Source organism: Brachyhypopomus gauderio, chromosome 1 (assembly GCF_052324685.1).
Source record: "Brachyhypopomus gauderio isolate BG-103 chromosome 1, BGAUD_0.2, whole genome shotgun sequence".
NCBI lineage: Eukaryota > Metazoa > Chordata > Actinopteri > Gymnotiformes > Hypopomidae > Brachyhypopomus > Brachyhypopomus gauderio.
The window spans coordinates 32,531,957-32,554,727 of NC_135211.1; the positions used below are offsets into that span (position 1 = coordinate 32,531,957).

Here is a 22,771-nt window from a genome sequence, read left to right on the forward strand (position 1 = left end):
AATTGCAAAAAAGAAAAGTGCTTAATTTGGATCTCTACATATAAATTATGTCTAGAGAATATAAAACCCATAAATGTATAGCTAGTATGGTTCAAAATCGCATTTATGGGACATTCTCTCACTCTGTATCCTTGTTTGCATGGGGGACACCGGCGTGCACACACCTCCGCCTGCTGTCATTCACAACTCCCACACTCTTGAAACTGCTATCACAATGCAAGGACAGGTTTGTCCACCGTGGCAGTGTTGCATCACGGGCTTGGATCAAAGCTGACTGAGCATGTGCCAGACAGATGGCCAAACACCACCACCACGTTCTCAATAAGGGCAGCAGCTGCAGCTATACACAAACACCGACCCAGAATGAGGACCCGCAACATCGGGGCTTGCCGGTGAGGTTTCTCGCATTTTAAATGCAGGCCACGTGAGCAACATTAAGCATGTATTACAGGCTGCAGGCTTTTCTGTGCGTTGAGGCTGCGAACGTGTAAAGCAGAAGTTCTCTGCTCTACAACCGAATGTCCTGCACTTTGCGATGGAAAAAAACAGCCACGCATGCTAGAACCTAATCTCCACCCAGAGGCGTCCTGCTCCTTAAGAGCACGTACATACAGGACTGTCGGCCATATTTTGTTAGAGAAAAAAACGGTGAACAAAACTAACCATTGCGGTCCTCCTACAGAAAAGGTGGCTCTACAGTCATGCATGACTTGTCTGTTTCTTGCGGGTTCATGCACTAGAACACAGATGTTTTGACTAGAGAGTGTGCATTAGAAAGACATTTAACAAACCAGAAAATTGACATTTCACATTCACTGTGGGCAGTCATGGCCTGGTGGTAGGGAACTGGTCTTGTGACCGGAGGGTCGTGGGTTCGATTCCCAAACCTGAGACCATGACTGAGGTGCCCCTGCAAGGCCCTTAACCCTCAATTGCTCACTTGTATGAAAAAATGAGATAAAAATGTAAGTCGCTCTGGATAAGGGCGTCTGCCAAATGCCGTAAATGTAAATGTAAATGCACTCAGATTAGTCCTGCATGACGTTATCTTGAGTCTGGGATCTCAAGATATGTGACCTCGGTATCGCTAAACCTGTGAAAAAGGATCTAATAATCACAGTTTAGGATCATCACATGCCATAAGATGACGGAGAGTCCAAAGGATGTAGCCGACGCAAGCTTGGGAGAAGAGTGATGTCGTTTGAGGGCACCGGCGAGAGCCAAGACCAGTTCAGCCACGTCACAGAAGCTGATGTTCAGCGGGCTAAGAGACTGAAACGGGCCCATGCGAGATAGACATGAACGCAGCCTATCTGTCATGGTACACAGAGAAGAAGATTTGGCCATGTCCACTGAGTACAAAATGTTATGATTAATGTCATTCATAATGAACAGTTCAGCTTCATTTTAAATGAAAGATCATGCAAAAACAAACTAATATACGATATCTTTAATAAATCCGCCTTTTATGATAATAAAAGGAAGAGCCGGTCTCGTGGCCATATCGTAGAGCAGGTTGAACAGTGTCTGTACATTGCTTGCTTTTCTGAAGTCCCGCCCACATGCACATGCAATAAATTTAACACCAAAAGGGGGCGACGAGAACATTCGCGAAGGCACGTGCAATAAACACTGTAAAGAAGTTGGTTACGTTTCTGTATAACATTTATATGTCCGTTGTATGTTCAAACCACATCCTTGTTTCAATGGAATGCCATAGTAAACACATTAGTGACAATGGGGGGGTGCGGAATTACGTGGACTGGGTTCTTTCTTGGATTTCAGCACTTGGACAGCGACCCAGGACAACTTGCAGTTTGTCTTTTGCTCTTTTACTTTGTCAGAAAACCTGGCTAAAATACTCGGCTATACTTACATTTTTGCTCCTGGATGCATATAATATGTGTGGTGTCTGGTTCTTAAACCAAATTTTGTGTACTGGACACCTGTTTGCAACGCGTGAGCTAGGTATATATTCTGTGGATCTGTTTTTTGCCTTAGTCGCTTGCGTCATATACCCACCCCCTTTAAAACTGCAACATTTAGAGAGTGACGAGAGCCTAGACGTCTCTGAAACACATTGAACACAACAGCACGTGTACTGGGCGGTCACGGCCACATTGTGTTCACGTGGCAGAGGATCACGACAAGGCGAGCGCTGCTGGTAAAAAAATTGGGCACAAGCTGCTCCACTGCCAGACACTTACAGCCATGGACCTCGAGGTGGAATCCGCAGAGTAAGTAACACCTACCTATAACAGCGCGAGCACTGCCCACGCCGGCACGGTCTCAGATATGCCACACGTTTAGCTTTGCAGTCGGTCGCAATTTTATTTCCTTTTCTTTTGAAATGTTTCAAAATATTTTACAGGTCAGTCAGAAAGGCTAGCGTGGTCCCTTCTACTGAATACATTTCCACTGAACAATCTCTGTAATGTCCCTTTTTAAAAATAATGCACACAGCTATTGCCGCAGAGTCATTAGCGCATTTTAATATATCCGTATGAAAAGTTGATTGTAGGATTAAATCATTCAAATGTAAAATTCTCGCGTCACGCTTCGCATTTCTTGTTCGTGAGACATACTAAACATCTTACTTAAATTGCAGGCGTTTCATTTAAAATCTAGACTTGATGTGTAGGCTGTTAATTGCGTCACTTGGCATCCATAAAAACCTAATCACAAAACAGTATTTAAAAAACCGTTAGAACGCCCACACTGCTACGCCGATTGCGTATTACTCACTTAATTGACAAGATGTGTTGATTCGTCGCAGCGTAATTCGTCTGATCATGCAATATCTCAAGGAGAACAACTTGCATCGCACTCTGGCGACGCTGCAAGAGGAGACGACGGTGTCGCTTCATACCGTTGACAGCATCGATAGCTTCATCGCAGACATTACCAACGGGCAGTGGGACATCGTGTTGCTTGCTATCCAGTATCTCAAACTTCCCGATAAGTTGCTCATTGATCTCTATGAACAGGTAAGAGACTTAATACAATACTGCATGCGCGATACTATTACATACAGAAGAGTAACTGTACTTTGGTAAATATATGCTTGGTCGAGTATTAAATTGGATACGGTCTAGATATGTAATAATATTTCATTTGTAACTGTTTCTAGCAACATATGTGTTGTGTTGATCGAGGCAAACTATTCAAATTCTTATACACGCAACGTGTTTATATATTTATTTTAAGTGTTTGTTATTGTGCAAAAGTTAAGAATCTACCGTATTCACTCCAAGGCAGGGGAATCAGATTAAGCACCGAAGCGCTAAAGCAAGCCCCGCCCCCTCGCACCCCGTCGTGCACCTACGCGGTTGCCGTAGTCACACTGATCCTATGAGTCAGAGGGTGTTGTGTCTGTGTGCGCGTGCCTGCAGGTGGTCCTAGAGCTGATAGAGCTGAAGGAGACGGGAGCCGCCCACTGTCTGCTGGCCCAGACGGACCCGCTGATCATGCTGAAACACACCCAGCCTGAGCGATACGCCCGGCTGGAAGCCTTGCTCACAAGCTCCGACTTTGACCCAAAACAGGCCAGTTTCACTGCTCTGGTTAACGGGCCGAGGGAGTTATTATTCAAATATATAAGTGCGTGCATATGGCATGGCATCCAAATCATGGCTCAAATGCAAATATACTATATATATAGTGTTTGGTCGCTTTGCCTTTGTAGAAAAGTGTTCTGGTGTTACAATGAAACACTGATAGCAAAGGTTTTGGGGCACAGAGAAGTAAGAATAGTATTGTTCCCAAAAAAATACTAATACACTGCACCTTCAGAATACTCTCATATGATGGTCAAAAAGTCTGAAAGCTAGGCGCACAAACTCATCTCACCTACAACGTTATTTCGTTGGTTGCTCTGTCTCTCCAGGCTTACCCAGACAGCAGCAGCAAAGAGAAACGCAGGTTGGATATTGCTCAAGCATTGGCTGCCGAGGTCACCGTGGTCCCTCCCTCTCGCCTCATGGCTCTCCTGGGGCAGGTAGGTTTGAGTGGACTTTTGTAATGTCCATCATTTGATTCCAACCTGTTCTGTCACATGTGGTGATTCCATTGGCTATATGTAAATGGTTTTTAAACACGAAACATACCGTTTATTGGTCCTGGGAATCTGAGGTTTACCTTAGAGCTCCTTAATAAGCTGTTTAGTCACACACAGCTGCATACTGTCTTTATATGGGCAGTCATGGCCTGGTGGTAGGGAACTGGTCTTGTGACCGAAGGGTCGTGGGTTCCATTCCCAGACCTGAGGCCATGACTGAGGTGCCCTTGAGCAAGGCATCCAAACACAACTGCTCCCCGGTCACCGGTAATTCTAACTGCACAGATGGGTAAAAAGCGGAGGACAAATTTCGATTATGGTGAAAAATCACAATTGACAAAATATGGCACATTTACATTTTATATGAAGTCTATTACCCTATGCATGAAGCTAGGCTAAGATGTGGTCTTCTTTGCACAGGGTCGTTTATGTGAGAGCGCCCTCTACAGGCTGCAGGAGACCAAAGCGCTCAGGCAGTTTGGATCGTTAGCTGTGCTGGTATGTGGAGTAGAACATGCAGACATATTTCATCATGTGCTCGCAGGGTGGCATCTACTCTCACTGGAACAACTTACATAACAGAAATTCAAAGTTCAAGCTTTTCTAGTCTCTACCAAACTGCATTTTCACCATGGGATCTAAAGCCTTCAAGTCTGGCGGATCCTCAGAGTTCACATTTTTATTGCAATATATCACACCTATGCTGTGCACTCAACAATGAACAGCCCTTGAGTACCTGAGACACGCTGGAAGAGATGGAAAATACGCACCGGAGTGAACACGAGCCCACCCTAGTGCATAGCCTTAACACTGCTCTGCACAGCCCCTCTCTGCCAGTTCCCACGGTCCTCCCATACCTTCACTGTGTTCCACTCTTCCTGCCCTCTTTGTATCTCCAGTCTCTGAAGTGGCAGCAGCACCAGGGCCTCCTGCCTCCGGGAATGACCATCGACCTTTTCCGAGGCAAGGCCGTCATGAAGGACCTGGAGGGCGAGCGTTTCCCCACCCAGCTCAGCCATCTCATTAAGGTACTGTCGTGGCACTCAGACCCCTGGCTCCAGGGTGGTCCGGTTGAGCTGGACCCTTCCCGGTCCAGAACCCTCAGTGTCAGATCCTTAAGATCTACATTACCCGAAAATGGCAAACAAAGTAAACGCACTGTTTAAAATGGAATTATGGCAACAAACCCAGAGAAGCATTTAATTGTCATTGATATCGTGCATTCAGACATTTGTCAGTGAACCTTCCCACCTTAGGACTTTGTATTATAACTGGTGAGATCAACAAATGAACTTGAATTCAGTTTAGAAGAGTCACTCTTTTCTGGGCTGCATGTCCTGCAAGTCTGCATTAATAATGTTGAATGAATCTAGGATGGTAAGGAAAGATTAACTGATTGAATAAGATTTATCTCAGAGATCAATAAATAAAGGTCTTCAGGATTGAAGACAGATCTCATTTTGAGTTTTAGGTATTTAGATTACTGGAGAAAACGCCCAGCAAAATATATTGTTAAGATCGGCGAGTATCTTAACGGTTGCCGTATAATCCACGACTGACTTGCTAAAAATGGTCCTGCCGGCAGTTCTTGGACCAGTTTTTAAGACTTAAAACCTTCTGAACCAGAAGAGAAAGGGCAGGGCATGCGGTTCTGATGCATGATGGGCCAGAACCATGATGGGCCAGAACCGTGTCGTATGGGGTAGAGGCTGGCCCGCTTGGCAAGCGCACCCACAGACTGGCCGTGCGAGTAATTGCTTTGCTTGCCCATGGCCTCCTCCCACCTGCTTCCTGCTCTCAAGCCAGTGCCCACACACCAAGGCATCCTGGTTGATGTCGGCGTGACAATGGGTCCAATGGGTCACGGTGAGACCGAGCTGTCTCGTTTGTCTCCCGATACCCCGTCCGGCCCGCGGTCCTCACGCAGATGGGACTGACCTTTAGAACGTGGCATGGTGCCACTCACGGAGAGCGTGCATAAAGGCACAGAATCCGGCGTTTGTGTGTGTGTGTGTGCGTGCAGACTCACTCACTCCACCACCCACGCAGTGCGGAGACAATGAGCTGTTCATGTTGGAAGCTGTGCTGTAGTTTCTCTAATGATGCACTGTTGCAAAATTTTATCCATAGGCTTGAAGTGAGGTAGTGAAATTTGTGGTTCTTCCTTTAATAAATATGCAAATTGTCATTACTTTCTATATTTTACACCGTGGACTATTTCGGTGTAATCACACTAATGTGGCTGTCTGCTGGGACTTCCTTTTAGAAGGTCTTTTAAAAGGTAGGTTCACAAATAGCTCATTTCTTGTCGCTGTGTGTGTGCCTGTGTTACAGTTTGGTCCAAAGTCCCATGTAGAGTCCGCACGATTTACACCAGATGGCCAGTACCTGATTACGGGATCTGTAGATGGTTACATCGAGGTGTGGGACTTCGAGACGGGTAAAGTCTGTAAGGTGCGTGTGCGGTGTCTGAACTCTGTGTGCTGGGGACCCATGGCCTTGCTTCATATACGCACTAGATTACTTGGGCACCGTCGAGTTAGTGCTGTGTTCCATCGTTAGTGGAGATTTCGGTTCTAAATGGAATCAGGTGTGCAAGCCTGTATTCTTGGAAGAACCTCATAGGAAGCACACAGAAACCCAGGCAAAGCCTCCAGTAGCTCCTCCATACAGTAAGTAGAGCAGCACACTCCTAACACCAAGTTCGTGGGTTCAGTTCTGGAGCATCAAAAGTACTGTAAAGGTACTCAGGATAAGTTGTCTGCCAAACACTGAAAGCATAAATAGGTGGCCTTTTGCATTAGTTCAAATTGACTGTATTTACCAACAATACAAAAAACTGAATTTACTGTGTGCAGTATATAATATTAAAATCACATTATTGGTTAAACATTTTAAACAATTCATACATACCTGTGTTTGGGCGCATCAGCTAATTAGCACAACGTCCAAGTCCCGAATGCCTGGGTGTCCGTCTCTTCTTAGGTTTGAGAAACAAGTTTCCTCATTTAGTAGTACCTAATGTTTTTCTCGGGAATGCGTGTGGTTAAAGTCGAACCCCGTGAGACGAAGAATATGGGTCACCTCTGCTCCCCGTGACGTTCAGAGCTGTACGCAAGCGCCCACTGGCATCCAAAAATAACGTGGCCCGGCTTCTTCCATCGTAGCTTTTACAGTACAAAGCCTATGAAAGCACTCTGGGTTTGATGTGGTGCATTTACAGAGATTATTGTCACTGTCGATGTATGAGGTACCATGCGGGTAAAAGTGTTTTTAAAGTTTAAAAGGCATAGCCAGCCACAACCCCTAGTTGCATGAGCTGCTTTTGTCAGTATCACTAAAAAGTGTTGAAATATTTAGTCAACCAAAGCAGACTTTAAAAATGGAATGTTATTCTCAGAGTCATTTGGGTCATATTATTCCTGTGACTTTGTTGTTGCCTTGTTTTGGTCTTCAAGATAGCATGAGTTTGCTTCATCGCAGATGAACGCATGCATTGAGGATCTGGAACCACACGATCCTTTCCACTTCAACACAAAGACTGCTGACAGAGACGAGATCCAGGGCCGATTAAGTACTGGAAGTGTTTGCAGACGTGATGTGTGTGGGAAGTGTCCGTCCCGAGTGTGGATGCACTGTAGCCACCAGAAGAAGGCAGCGACCATGTTGCATATGCCGCAACATTCAAACGTTCCTGTTGCCCCACCAACGACCTGCGCCACTGACCATGAACAGGACAGCTCCAAGGGCTCCATGCTAAAGGAACTAGGATTTATCTGACTGGGGGGGAACCTTTCTATAGTGGTGTAGTTCTGATGCTCCTGTTCCCACTGTAGAACCCACTGGGCTTGTTCATCCTTTGTTGTCAGCATTGATGGCCGATGTGCTATTCTACTGTTGTAGTCCATCAAAGTCTGCTAAGTGGTGCATTCTGAGGTGGCGATGATGATGATGATGATGATGATGACGGTGGTGTAGGCATATGTCATTGTGCCCCACCCCTTTCCCTGCATCATTACTGTCGCTCCTTGGAATCAATTGTATCTGTCCACAGTGCCTGTAAACACTAGTTTGGCTTCTCTTTGTCAGTACATCCTTGAAATAGTTGTACACAAAAGTCCCAGAATATCATCCGTTTGAAAACAGCTAAAACTGGCAACTTTCATGCCATGTTCAAAGTTACTAAGGGCAGATTAAATTTTTTAAAGATTTTTACTCCTTCACCTGCTCACAGATGGTAGAAACTCTGGTCTGCATGATTTATTTTTGTACCTCATTGTATACTTACATGGTGCATGTCTTGTTGCAGTGTGCAATTTGTGTGACGGTAGGAGGGACATCTAATAATCTGGCAACTCAGCGTAGCTCCTGATGCAAGATATTGCCAAAATTCCTACGAATTGCCTCATGTTCCAGCAAATAATAAGGCAAAAAGCAATCACACAAACCCTATTTGTCTTTATTGGAGACCTGGCTTCTCAAATCTGGATGTTTGCTCGTGTGTGGTTGAGTGGGGTGTGTTCGTGTGTTTGCGTCTCTGACGTGTAGGACCTGAAGTACCAAGCTGATGACAGCTTCATGAAGATGGACGAGGCGGTGCTCTGCCTGGCCGTGACTCACGACTCGGAGATGGTGGCCTCTGGAGCCCAGGACGGACAAATCCAGGTACGGCCAAAAGTCACAGACCAACTCGCTACATCTTCATAGCCATAGCCTTGTTAGGATTAAAGGCACTTGTCTGATACAGTGAGAAAAAATCAGCACGGGCTACGGCAAGGTTGGCTGGTGCCCACACTACACTGAAAAAAATTTGGAGTGGCATTTACTTAAAAAAAGCTAGGCAAGTTTTTCCACACAGAAAGTGCTTGTAATATTTACTCAGGCTATTTCTAAGTAATATTTACTTAATAGAACCACTTGTTTTTTTATGAAAAACACAAGTAAATTGCACTGGTAATACTCACCTATAGATTGTAACTTTTACTCAGATTACCATTGTATCTAATTACATTAATTAGTTAATAAATGTTAATAAACGTTACTTATGTTTCTTTGTGTTTCTTACTCAGCTTATCTGTGTTATATTCTATGTAATTATTAAGTCATATTTATTCAGAAATTATTAGTTAATATTAATCAAATTAAGTAAACATTTTACTATTCTATGAAATAATAATTCAATATTTTCCAAAAACAACAGCTTTTATTTAAAATGGCATAGATATATTTAAAAAACATAAAAATGAGCACAAACATGTCCATAGAACTAGCATAGAAAATTTCACAACAGTGCAAAAATAAAATCATCATGGTTTCAAAAAATAAGATGGGGGAAAAATGCTAATCAATTTTGTGCTGGACATAATCAGAAATAATACTTTCTTGTGGAGAGACTGAACTTTTGCTAACATTCTCAGGATGAATAGGATAAAAAGAACATATAAAACTGACCACAACTTTAAATCACCATCAGAAAACTGACACAGGATGTACACAAATTGTGCTGTACAAAATCAAAAATAACACTGGTGCTTTAAGTTTCTTGTGGAGAGACTGAACATTTTCATTCAGGATAAAAAAAGAGCTTACATAAAAGTCCACCACTTGAAATCACTGGCAAAATTTAAAGAGATTGTTTGTGCTGGACAAAAGCACAAATAACACTGGAATACTCATGCTAAAAGTTTCTTGTGGAGAGACTGGACCTTTGCTGACATTTTAAGGATGTCAAGCTCAAGAAACAGCTTCTGAAATACTTCAAACGTATATTTCAGCTTCAGTGGGTATCTTAAGTTGACAGTGTAAATGACGCCCATGAGCAGGAGGCAAGCGTTTGTCACACTTCTGCAGTTGTCCAGAACTTCTGACCCCTCAATGATGACTGACACGTACACGGGATCTTGGGTTTCCTGTGCGACACTTGGATGGATGACCGTGATCTTCATCATTTGATTACTGCAGTCCTCTTTCACCGCTTCTTGGCTGATATCCTGTAAAAACAAATAAGCCACAATTAGAAATAACTAAGAATAGATTCCAAGTAAAAGAAAAGGTTAAGAAAAAAACAAGCGAAAATAAAAATAGTTGTATACTGTAACGCAGCTCGCGCTGCGGAGCAGGGAGGCGGACACAAACGCTGAGGAGAGCGAGATTTATTCAAGGGAATACCAAAACCATGATCGAAGGGACAGGCGTGGGTCAAACCAGGAGGGCAGCCAGAACACGAAAGGTAAACAGGCATACTAGGACAGGGAACTAAACAAAACGGAGAAACACGGAACAGGCAGAGATCTACACGGAAGACAGAAACACTGAGCAACTCACGAGCGGGATCAAAACAGCAACAGGAAAGCACAACCGACAGAATGAACAAAATCACAGATAACCAGACGGGGGAATTACAGGGACAGATATACATAGATATACATATACAAACTACGGAGAGGTGACGGCAATGACACGGGGGCGTGGTAACTAACAGGGAATCACGGAGACAAACGAGCAGGGCGGGATAAACAGGCAAGAAACACAGACATGAGGGAACCCAGAGTGACAGCTATGAGAGGGGGCGTAGCCCTACGTGACATATACTCAATTTAGTGTACTCAAATCAAAACAATATACATATGGCACTTTTTATACATAAAGTTACACAACGTGCTTCACAGAGGCTGACCTTGAGACAAACAAAGTCACTTTTGGGGGCCATCCAGACAGAGAAGTCAACGCCTACATAAGAATGAATATGTAACTCAGCGATATTTCTCGTATCGCAGGATTTGTGATCCAGCAAGCCGCCAGAATAACGTCAGAAAATACAAGTATTACTATTGAAGATGCCCTCACTACTTTCAAATCGTTTGTTTGGCAGCATTTTGGTTACCCGGCGGAAATGATAAATGGCAAGAGAGTGACTGATAAGACACGGGCCATATGCAAACATTGTATGAAAATAATGCCGTACGTAGTGTAGTTGCAGCAAATTCAGTGACATACTTGGTCAGGCTCTGTTTGCACTATTTGCACTCTGTATTGACAGAGAAGAACTTTTTGTTTTGCACATAATACAGTGAGTCCCCGCTTTTTCCGCGTGGTTCGCAGAGGAGCAGTGGCAGCACAGTGGAGTGTAGTGGAGTGTAGTGGAGTGTTGTGTATGATAAGCTGAGGCAGCGCAGCCTCCACCGCAGCCCGTCTCGTCAACACGATTGCTCTCACTCTGTACAAGCGCACGAGAACATTGTTCGTTTTTTTTCTATACTGTATGTATGATCAAAGCGTATCTAAATGTAGGGTCACGCTTAACGACGAAAACTGCTTTACGTCGTTAAGCAGGGACTCACTGTAATATTGTGTGCACTTGAAAAAAGGAGAAATGTTTAATTTTATTTATTTTATTTGAACTTTTATGGAATTTTATTTTAATTTCAATTTGAAGTTTATTAAAAGTTCATGCTTACATCATGCATGTTAAGAGTTATAATAAAACATTTCAAAATGCATGTGTAACTCAGTTAAATAAAAGTCTGTTGTCCAGTCATATAATGTCATTTTAGTGCTCTTAAAATCTCATCTCTATCTCGTGAACCCAATATCGTGTCTCGTGAGCTGAGTGTATTGTCACACCCCTATCAGATACCTGATAGTCCTTGATCAGCTCCTCTCCACTCTCTCCAAGATATTCAACTAAGCAACGCATGATAATGTCCCTTCTGCCATCGACATGATGCTATTAAACACAAAAAGAAAATGTATTGCAGAGAATACATAAGTAATATACATACATAACGGCACATACAGATCTCACAAGAATGTAAGCCTGCAATTTCTGCATTGTAACGTTGTGAAGTGTGCAACTTAACATGAATTTCTTTAGGATGTGTGTTGAGGCAAGAGTCAAAGTCTAGCACATGTCAAAATCTGTGGGTTCCCACACTCTGCCTCTGCCCACTGAGGGCCCACTGCCCACTCTGTTTTCTGCCTTATCATTGCAAATATATTTTTCACAACACAGACACAGATCAGATTAAATAAAAGAGTAATACATTAATACTCAGTGTGTTTGACCTCATTACTAGCTTATGTAATTAAAATAATTAGAAATTTTACCTCATTCACTGAGTCCAGCATTGGTTTTATTTTGGTCCCTGCAGTTCCGCCCTTCCTTCGAAATATCTCTAGGAGTTTGGTGGTGTACATGTCCAGTCTGGACAAAAAGGTTCGCTCCAGATCCATCGTGGTTATTCGTTTAAACTCCGCTTTGATCTGAAATGAGATACAAACACAAAATTGTTTTAAAGATGACTCATGAGATCTCGCATCTTAATTACGGCATGATTAAGAACTGGATTTACCTGATTTTCACAGAACAGGGAAGGCCATCTCTCCAAGAGGTCTTGGATTTTGGGGCAATCATCGACAACCTCTCTTCTTCTCAGAGCGAAAGACTTCTCCATTTTCTCATTAATTGTCCTTTCATTGTTCTTCTTCTTTATTTCCTTCAGCAAATCTAGTCTCTCCTTCTCTAATGTTTCCTCAGTCTCACCAAATGGCAGTGGTGGCAGATAGTTGACTTCAGCTTTTTTTGGCCTTTTAAAGCCTTTAGGTGAACCCTCTTCACTGAAGCGTCGTCTTTTCAGTGTGTTCACCTCGAGCTCTGGAATGGCTAACTGGCGACCTCTTAACTTTGCCCTGTAGTTGCCCATTTTATATTTTATCCTCTGTTGCCAACCATATAGGCCATTAAAAGACCCTGGCTCTTTGAGGCATGGGTATTTCTCTACCAAGGCTTCAGCAACAGCTAAAATCTGGACACCAGTTGGATATGCTGTGAAACTAAATATAGTCTCTGCGAGCTTCTCTAGAATACTACTAGTTACTCTTGGGTTGTTCAAAAGTGTGCCATCATTTTCATAGGCGTGTTTTCCTGCTTCCAGTGCAAGGTCTACATCATAAGAAAAGACTGGTACTTCAAATTTAGATGGCCATGGCTTAGACCTGTTGCATGGTCCACTCTCATCTGGGGACAACAGGATTGTGTTGGATACAGATGAGGAAGAGCTTGCTTCCATAGATGGAACTGGAACTGGAGAGTCGGCTTCTGACATGTCCACAGGAGTGAGGCTCAAGATCACTGGTTCAGTTTTTACTACTTTGAGGTTAGCTTTATCTTGTACTTCCTCAATCGAGGTCAAAGTGAAGAACTGACCATCGAAATCCATGTCCTGATACATAACAGTGAATGGTCCTGTAATATCAAATGTCTCTCGAAGAACATCATTTAGGTCCTGAAGTGTGCTTGGGATGCCTGCAGGTAAAAGGAGTTTGCGGACATCATCCTCCCCAAAAATTATACGCAATTTTGCTGAGGGTGCCATATTAACAGGAAGAAGCTGCAACAACAGAAGAAGAAAAAAAAACAGATATTTATTCTCAAGCTTCTCTCCTCATACTTAAAAGGATAGGCAAATGTGGTGCTTCAAAGTTGTCAGGCGTCTTCCTGCAAGGGTGTATAGAGCCAAAGGATAAAAATCTTTAAGCTCTCTTTGCTCAAGTAACTGCACAATTCCTGTGTTCTCCAGCTCATAACTCCTCAGGTGTTCATTGTACCATGTATTTTGTTGTCTCACAAAAAAAGTCAATTTGTTACAAATCACCATTATCTGCAACACTTCAGAAAAGTCAGGCAGTCCTGCAGTGGAACCACAACACAACAACATTCCCACTGCATAGTTGGTGCCTAAACTGCACACATTATTGGCAACATGCACAGCTGTAACAGCAGGGAATCGGCATTTCACCAGGTCTTTTAGATCATCCTTAAGCATATCTAAAGACACCTCTGTTGTTTTTGTGACTGCAAGCGATGGTTTGGCACCATGTGATTGATGGTATGCAACCATGAGCTGGTGCTTATTGGCAAGGGACAGCAAGATATTCCTGAAACAACCGGTGTGTCTGACCACCCTCTTGAAAAAGCTGTGTTTGGCCTCAAATCTCATTGTCCAGAGGGCAGCTAGGGGGCCAAATTCCCGAATGAGCTGAGGATAGTGCTCAAGGAAATGGTGCTTGGGAATGAGCTTATGTTGGGGGAAAACATCAAGGAATCTGCTTCGGTGTTCTGAAATGATGCTGTCAAGATAGCAAATGCTTTCTTCTGTATGGACTGGAGACATGACAAGGTCCACAATGTCTTTCAGTGTCATTAGCATCTGCCATACAGGCTCTTGTTCGGGTACTTTTAAACCTATAATCAGAGGCAAAAGACGTAATAAGCACCAATTTTCATGTGCGTTGCCCCCTACTGTTTTTCGAGTCAGAAAGTTAGCAGGTATGAGATGAGGGCGATTTGTTTTATCACTACCCTTGTATGGGAAATTGCTAATGGCATCATTTAGTTCAATGAGAGAAAAGTATTTTTTCTTGATCAAGTTATCAAATGCCAAAGCCAGTTCTACTGGAACAATACCCTCCAGCAGATCATGTAAAACATCTGGAGGGTAACCAGATGTTACATGAAAATGTTCAAGTTTTTCTGACAATGGACACTGTTTTTTTACACCATAACAAGGAGTGTGATGTGGACTAGACAAAGCTGCCTGCACATGCAGTGTATGCTGATCTTTGGTTCTTTGATGAAAAGACCCAGATCTCACTTCATCCGACTGAAACTTGGATCGCTCCCCAACACAAAACCGGCAAACGTATGACCCTGCAAAGCTTTCAACAAATCCTGCCACAGAGTGCGCCCCCAAATTATCTGCCACGACACTGACCACAGTCCCTTTAATGGCTTTCCCCAACACTGGAACAAAAAGACCATCTTTCTCCAAGCTTTGGATATCTATTAACAGTGGCTCTAAAACTCGCTGGAATCCAAACTGCTTGGTGTCTTCAGCCTTACAAAGAATTGCAAGGTAGATTGATGTCAATGTTGAACGTAATTGCACTGGAATGTTTCCCAACACCCAATAGACAGCTGTGACTTTGTGCTTTTTTCGAGATGTCCCAAGAGGATTACATACCTCAAAGTCATCAATGTAGAGGATGAGAGTCACTCTGTTCTCTACAGAGAAAAACTTGTTTTTTTGATAGTGAGATCCATCACGAAATGTCTGGTATTTAAAGTCATTTTTAGCTTTGTTTTCACCTTCAAATGTGTTTTCTTGAAAAAACTTACTTAGGACCTGCAACAAGGAGGGCAATATTGGGACATACTGGAAGGTTTTGCCCTCTTTTTTATCAAGTATGTGTTCTTCTGGTTCAACAACTGAAAAATGCTTCTTCATGAATTCTCTTCTCTTAAATGAAGTTGTGAAAGGGCCACTTGTCCCCAATGCAGCACTTATAGGATGTGTCTCACAAATATTTTTCACTAAATCCAAGATAATGGCTGGATCCAGATCACAGTTATGGTTATTCAAGGTGGACACCACCACATCTCTTAAAAGTGGACCAGATGCAGAGGTGGATATAAACTGAAGCTCATCTACTATTTCATCAATGCATTTGTTCGGGACATTAAACTTGCTTTCAAGCTTTAAAAAGAGAAGGCCAAATTTCTCCTTTATATCTTGAGACAACTCCTGTGGTTCACCATCCCAAAGCTCTGAGCTCTCTTCACAGGTCTCATCCTGAGCAAACATGGGTTCATAAGGTTGCCTTTTTAAAACTTCAGTTTTAAAATCCTCAAGTCTGTGTGACTGGTGTTTTCTGTGTCTATGTGTAGCAAAGGTGGAATAAATATTCGTACTGAAGTTGCAGTTTTTGAAGACACATGCAACTGCTTCAAACTTTCGTAAGTGCCTACCCAGATGCTCAAAATACTGTTTCTCTGAATCAAAAAAAACAGAGCAGCAAAGTAGACAAGTAAATGAAAGGGGTCCACTTTGTGTGACCATCTCCACATGGTGTCGACATAAATGGGTCTGAAGGGCATTAAATGTTTTAAAAGAGCAAGGGCAATCAGTGTGAAGACAAGGGATTGACTGGCTGCGACCACCATTTCCATGCTTTAGTCTGTAATGTTTTAACAATTCCAACCTCTTCTTTGACTCAAAGCTACATATCTTGCACAACCATCTCATGATGTGGCACCTAAAACATACAAATTAAACATCTCAAAATTAAAACAAACTGCCACACAAAAAAATTGTGACAAATTAAACCTACTCATTGCTAATTTGATCTTACCTTGTGTCAGTCGTGGAGTCCAAATTAGCATTCAGAAGGTCCTATGTTCTGTAACAAAAAAAATAAAATAAACATAAAGGTTATCTGCTTTTCAACTAATTCTACTAACTCATTTATATTTCATTTTTTGTATCTTTTTTCATGCTTCTATAAAGACTGTTGTGACTTCATTATGTTTCTGACTACCATGTGTGACAACCACAATTCGGTCATCGAAATATTCAGACACAAGGGCTTGCTTGTCACTCGGTTTATTGTGAAATTAAACATGAAATAAGTAATCCTCCCTCTCATGTCGGCTGAAGACTTTACGAGCTGGAGTAACAAAAATACCACAAACAAATACCAAATCAACCCTTGCCGAAGAAAGCATGCTAGCTCCACCACACGTGCTGGGCTAGGCAGAGCAAGTGTGCAGACGATAGACCTGCGGCATAGCCAGCTCACCCAAGCAAAATTGTGCACAAAACAAGGTTTAATATACATCACTGTAAATGTATGCGTGAAGTGTTGGATCTTGATGAAACAATTAAAGTTTTTAATTATTTATTTATTTAAAGACATTAGGTGTGTGTTGCTTAGGCGGTCACCAAATACCTCGCGCCAGCAAAGTTAGTTAGCTAGTTAGCTAGCAGGAACATGCACTATTTGCTAGTGCTGCAGTCGCGGAGAAACTTAAGTAGGTGAACCAACAGGAACGTAAAATTTTATTTTGCTTAAAACCTTACCTTCATGATTCCATATTCAAGTTCTCCTCCGCCAAAATGCCAACTGTCCAAGGAGATACGTGTCCGATGAAATGTGGGGAGGGGCTTTGACGTCATGCTTTGATTGCAGAGAAGGTTCTCAGATTCACTGATGTCACTCAATTACATTTTACTTGCAAATATCAATTAATTAATCCAATGAACTGGTTTAGTAAATATTACTTGGATCAAATGATTCAATTTACATACAAAACTGAGGTCACATAACTACGAACAATCACCAAGTAATGGACTACATGAAAAACTGCTATTTTAAAGTAAAAGCACTGAATTCGTATTTTTTTGTAAAATTTACATAGACAATTCAAATAATAATTACAGTGCCAAAAAGTCATTTTTTTCAGTGTAGCAGACAGAGCTCTCAGCGCTCCTCACAGGGGGAATGGAGTGTCTGCAGGCTGCCGTTAATTACTGCCGTCAAATCAATTTGTTACTTAATTCTGCTTAATCATGCAGCATTTAATTACAAGTGTGGGTTACCTGCTTGTATTTATAGAGTTAAAAGTAGGTAGAGCTGATGCATGGTTTCTCCTCTGTACTGTCTAGCTCTAGCTGAATGTCTAGGAAAGGTGTAAGATCAGGATGGGTATTGCAGAGAGGGTATGGGGATTGCCGTGAGCGCTGAGCCAATCGTTTTTTTGTTCTCTCCAGCTGTGGAGGATCCACAATGGTCAGTGCCTCCGCAAATTTGAGCACGCCCACAGCAAGGCCGTCACCTGCCTCTGCTTCAGTAGGGACAACAGCCACCTCCTCAGCGCCTCCTTCGACCACACCATCAGGTCTCCCGCTCACACCACCACCACCCTCCTCCCAATCCACCCTGCTTCACATGCTTTTGGAGGTCCGACTGCGTCCCGCAGGTTTCAGTGCCAGGCGGCTCGTTTCGTAGGCTCATCGCCGAAGCACTGCAGGTGGAGGTAGAAATAGAATCGGAGTGTTTTGGTGCCGATGATGAGGACTGTTTCCACATCGTCAGTCAGTTCTAATGGCAAAGCACTCAAGGGTTGGAAAAATGTGTGGCCATGTCGATCAGATCCGAAGGGGCGGGGCAGCTGAAATGGATCCGGCCCTTGGCGTGATGCATCGTTAGGGAGATTGGAGCACATCTGCACCCGGTGTTTCCCGATTCTGCCTCCCTCTGTGGCTCTGCCTGAGCAGCCGGACTGCAGCACTTGTGCAGCGTCAGTGGCGGGCACGCGGCCCACACCTGCGTGGGTGTGCGGGGGAAAACGTGCTTCTCCATGACAGAGAGAGAGAGAGTCCATCCCCTAATGTGTTTCAAGCACCCAGGCGAGCCTGACAGACTGGCTGATGCTTAGAGAGAGAGTGATAGAAAGAGAGAGAGTGACAGAGAGAGAGGAGAGGAAAACGGCAGGCAGCACTGTGATTAGTTTCTTATTGTCAAACAAAAACTCCCCCTCACTAACACCAGATTGGCTCCTTGCTTGAGGGTAGGAGAGGTAGAGCGGAGAAGAGGAGCGGTAGAGTTGAGGGGAGGGGAGGGGAGGGGAGGAGCGGTAGAGTGGAGCTGATGGAGGGGAGGAGAGGAGCGGTAGAGGGGAGGGGAGGAGAGGAGCGGTAGAGGGGAGCTGATGGAGGGGAGGAGAGGAGCGGTAGAGGGGAGGGGAGGGGAGGAGCGGTAGAGGGGAGCTGATGGAGGGGAGGAGAGGAGCGGTAGAGTTGAGGGGAGGAGAGGAGCGGTAGAGTTGAGGGGAGGAGAGGAGCGGTAGAGTTGAGGGGAGGGGAGGAGCGGTAGAGTTGAGGGGAGGGGAGGAGAGGAGCGGTAGAGGGGAGGGGAGGGGAGGAGCGGTAGAGGGGAGCTGATGGAGGGGAGGAGAGGAGCGGTAGAGGGGAGGGGAGGGGAGGAGCGGTAGAGGGGAGCTGATGGAGGGGAGGAGAGGAGCGGTAGAGGGGAGGGGAGGGGAGGGGAGGAGAGGAGCGGTAGAGGGGAGCTGATGGAGGGGAGGAGAGGAGCGGTAGAGGGGAGGGGAGGAGAGGAGCGGTAGAGGGGAGGGGAGGAGAGGAGCGGTAGAGGGGAGGGGAGGAGAGGAGCGGTAGAGGGGAGCTGATGGAGGGGAGGAGAGGAGCGGTAGAGGGGAGCTGATGGAGGGGAGGAGAGGAGCGGTAGAGGGGAGGGGAGGAGAGGAGCGGTAGAGGGGAGCTGATGGAGGGGAGGAGAGGAGTGGTAGAGGGGAGCTGATGGAGGGGAGGAGAGGAGCGGTAGAGGGGAGCTGATGGAGGGGAGGAGAGGAGCGGTAGAGGGGAGCTGATGGAGGGGAGGAGAGGAGCGGGAGTGTGGAGGGGAGGGCAGTGCCATGCTAGTGCCATACAGGGAGCACATGTTAATATGTGAGTGTTGGTTCAATCTCACTTTCTTTCACATGTCCATCAATACGGATATGTGTACATAATAGAACACCATTTGAATATATATTTATAGGGCTTTTCCTTAAACTACGGTATACAAGTCTGTATGCTGTACAGTTTCTGTATACTGCACATTCTTGGGTTGTGCATGTGTATATTATACATGTTTCATTTATGGTATTAATTATAGAATAATTACAAATTAGTGTTGAAAGCTGGTGAGATGTACAGTGCTCGGAGCCGACCTGCTAAGACGGGTAGAGGGCTGGACAGGGGTGGTAGAGGGCTGGATATCTGTGAGAGACCTACGGACGGAATTACCGCAATCTGCTAAACTTTCTTTAGGCTCCATGGATTAAAGTCAGGAAAGATGCTGAAGGAGTTCCTAGGCCACACCCACTGCATAAATGACATTGTCTTCTCCCACAATGGCCAAAATGTTATCAGCGCATCAGCAGATGGTACCGTCAAGGTAAACCCGCATTTTATTTACGCGTCACGTCACGACCGGCTGCTTAAACATGTTGCCTGTGTCGTAGCATTTGCAGTGCTGACGGTACCACCCCCGATCACACACCCCGTGTTCTCAGATCTGGAGCTTGAAGACGCTGGAATGCATCCGTACCATCAAAACACCAGATGTCCCTGAAGGCTCAGACATCACCGTTAACAATGTCGTTCTCGTACCCAAGAACCCTGAACACTTTGTAGTGTGTAACAGGACCAACACGGTGGTCGTCATGAATATCCAAGGCCAGGTAATAACTCGCCAATAAACATCTACCATCTGTAGTTCGTATATTTCAGTAGTCCATATTAACTCCACTAGTTGATTTCCATAACAAGCTCTCCTCTGCTGAGTCGGCTACTGCTGTCAGGTGCTGATGTGTATAACAGGAACCAGTTACATAATACGTGTAGTACTTCTGGATGGAGTGGGGCATTCACGACTACGAATGGGGAATGTTGAGAATAATTGTGGTGAACTCAAAATTCTATCGAGTTATAGAGTTTTAATTCAGAAAGTTAACACTCTTTTGCTTTTAAGTTGCAACGCTTGAGCTCCTATGTGGCTAGAAGCCGTCCGGTCTAAACCACGGACACGCACACATTCGTCTCTCCCACGCTTTCCTTCTCCTGCTTGCTGGCTGACTCATTCCCTCCCTTAACCCTCCTCCTCCTCCTCAATCTTCCTCTCTGTCTGCTCTCTCTACCAAACCACTTCCAAGGTGCTGAGGAGTTTTAGTTCAGGCGTGAGGGAGGGAGGAGATTTTGTGTGCTGCACCCTCTCTCCTCGTGGCGAGTGGATTTACTGTGTGGGGGAGAACTTCATGCTCTACTCCTTCAGTACCATCACCGGCAAGCTGGAGAGGACCCTGACGGTACGATCTTCTCGCAGAACGTGTGCTGTATATCCACGTTTAAGCTTTCCTGATTGCTCTAAAGGGGTTTATTAGGAAAGCTGCCTCTGTAACTTCTGTCTCTCTGGTATTTAGGGTTTTTTTTTCAGATGTAGGCTATGTTGTTTAAGGTGTTCATAAGGTTTCTTCCTTATGAAATTTTTATATAATGCAGTTAACATTTTTTAGATGAGTAATTAAAATTTTATTGCAGGTGTGCAGAAAGTTATGCTGAAAGTCTTCTAGGAGGTTACACTTGAAAATGACAAGAGAATTGATCACATACATTTATAAACTAAATCCTAACCTGAAATGACCATTACATATTAAAGATGTGCAGTCTTCAAATGTCTCCATGTCTTTTTTTTCTTCTCCATTGTTCATTAAGAAAAATGTGTCCCTCTCTGCAGGTACATGAAAAAGATGTGATTGGCATAGCTCATCACCCCCACCAGAACCTTATCGCCACCTACAGTGAGGACGGCCTCCTGAAACTCTGGAAGCCCTGAAGCTCTTCTCTTCAGAGGCGTTTGCTCAGTGCACTATATAGTCCATATCTGTGTAGTGGTTCAGAGTCCTGGTTCTGTGATGCCCCTGTACATATGGGTCTCTGCAGCTAGTGCATCAGTGCTTAGTATAACACCTGAAAGTCTTCCATTCTGTAACAGTGATTCTTAATTACGTTTTGCCCATGAACCAACAAGCACAAAAAAAAGGGGAAGTTAAAGTTCAGTTTAATCTCCACTTCATTCACACTGAAGTGAATTGCTGAAATATAATATAGGTTGGGTGTGTTAGAATTGCACTGTATAACACTTGATCACAGCTTGATGGTCAGTTCGATCTAGACTACACATTTCCTGAGGCTCAACTTCCCGTGACCTTGCTACTAAAACTAATGTCCTAGGCCACTGATGGACATCAAAGAAGGTAGGTGATTTCGGCGTCAACTTGAAGTGACTTTATAGACATACTCGGAGGTCTTCCCCTAGGAAACACTGCATGAACCTAGTGACCTAATCTTTGTGAATTGATCTATAGTGTCGTCCACGTAGGTATCTGCATGCCAGTAGCCTAATGACACTACACGTATACTCAGTGTACCAGTTTCTCTAGCCCACAGTGGTTCTGTTCATGTAACATGAAGAAACATAGCTCGATCATGTCTGGAATATGTCAAAGAACTGGAGTTGTTCCACCAGTGAGAACATGTAGCTCCTCAGTTCACAATACAGAACTACCAAATTCAGAACGAAAGCCGTAGAGATAGAGGTAGCTACAACCGTAACGGTTATGAGGATTTTTAGGTTGGCTAATGAGCAGGATGTGTCCATGCGGTGAAATGTTTAGTTCCATTTCAGACTAATTCTGGTGTGAAGGCTTGGTGTGTTTTAACACTTGACTGCACACTTGCATGCAACCTTGGTTATGCAACAATTGGAATATACTGTGTGTGTGTGATTTGATTTGTTTTGGTGTTCAACTATTTCAAGGATGTTCTCATTTATGCTTCTGGACAGTGGGGTTATGGTGACTTTACTATGTAAATTCAAGTGGCATAAAGTGTTGGTAAATGCAGTGGTGCTATTCCCACTGTCAGTGAAAACACCTGTTTTTAATCCATTACAAAGTACTTTTTATGTCAAATTTTTATTTGGGAAGCAGAGTTCATGTCTAGGGCCAGAAGACGCAGAAACCAAACACACTGCATGTGCCAAACTGCCACCACACTGCTGAACTGTCCGGATGTTCCAGGTATAACTCAACTCCGTCCACATTTGGACTCGGCCTAGTACTTTTTGGTTTTCGATTCAATGCATGTGGTGAAATTTTTAAACAGACGTGCTGAGGCCTGGATCGTTCTCAGGTTGCCATGGTTTCAATAAAAGCTTGCTGTTCCTACTCACTTTTCCCATGCTGTTTATTTTGTTTGCCTCCACAACTGCTTGGTAACTGTAACCATGGCTTCTTGTTTGGTTACTGAAATACTG

At 44.0% G+C, this 22,771-nt stretch overlaps 2 protein-coding genes across 3 annotated transcripts; one reads left to right on the forward strand and one right to left on the reverse strand.

Annotated features, from left to right (window-relative positions):
• Positions 1-1,810: 1,810 nt before the first annotated feature.
• On the forward strand, positions 1,811-22,682 carry smu1b (SMU1 DNA replication regulator and spliceosomal factor b). 2 transcript variants are annotated; one of them, XM_077010398.1, is made up of 13 exons: positions 1,811-2,237; positions 2,777-2,987; positions 3,393-3,545; positions 3,887-3,997; positions 4,478-4,555; positions 4,957-5,085; positions 6,392-6,511; positions 8,606-8,722; positions 17,665-17,792; positions 19,726-19,852; positions 19,971-20,138; positions 20,610-20,762; positions 21,191-22,682. In XM_077010398.1, the coding sequence occupies exons 1-13, from the start codon at positions 2,212-2,214 to the stop codon at positions 21,287-21,289; spliced, it is 1,620 nt and encodes a 539-aa protein (XP_076866513.1). In that variant the 5' UTR covers positions 1,811-2,211; the 3' UTR covers positions 21,290-22,682. The 2 variants fall into 2 exon arrangements, with proteins under 2 accessions (XP_076866513.1, XP_076866521.1); XM_077010406.1 differs by having other exon boundaries at positions 1,812-2,237; positions 2,808-2,987.
• LOC143517653 (uncharacterized) lies at positions 9,255-15,884 on the reverse strand. The gene is made up of 6 exons (XM_077010387.1): positions 15,807-15,884; positions 15,079-15,240; positions 12,409-13,446; positions 12,164-12,319; positions 11,694-11,783; positions 9,255-10,047 (listed from the first exon to the last, which is right to left on the reverse strand). The coding sequence occupies exons 3-6, from the start codon at positions 13,429-13,431 to the stop codon at positions 9,730-9,732; spliced, it is 1,587 nt and encodes a 528-aa protein (XP_076866502.1). The 5' UTR covers positions 13,432-13,446; positions 15,079-15,240; positions 15,807-15,884; the 3' UTR covers positions 9,255-9,729.
• Positions 22,683-22,771: the final 89 nt, after the last annotated feature.

Excerpts from the sequence above, each read along its gene's own strand:
- smu1b (XM_077010398.1), top strand. The coding sequence starts at position 2,212 with ATGGACCTCGAGGTGGAATCCGCAGA. Across the intron at positions 2,238-2,776 it reads CTCGAGGTGGAATCCGCAGA|CGTAATTCGTCTGATCATGC; the intron begins GTAAGTAACACC and ends GATTCGTCGCAG. Across the intron at positions 3,546-3,886 it reads CCGACTTTGACCCAAAACAG|GCTTACCCAGACAGCAGCAG; the intron begins GCCAGTTTCACT and ends CTGTCTCTCCAG.
- LOC143517653 (XM_077010387.1), bottom strand. The coding sequence starts at position 13,431 with ATGGCACCCTCAGCAAAATTGCGTATAATTTTTGGGGAGGATGATGTC. Across the intron at positions 12,320-12,408 it reads CCCTGTTCTGTGAAAATCAG|ATCAAAGCGGAGTTTAAACG; the intron begins GTAAATCCAGTT and ends ATCTCATTTCAG. Across the intron at positions 11,784-12,163 it reads TGCTGGACTCAGTGAATGAG|CATCATGTCGATGGCAGAAG; the intron begins GTAAAATTTCTA and ends TGTGTTTAATAG.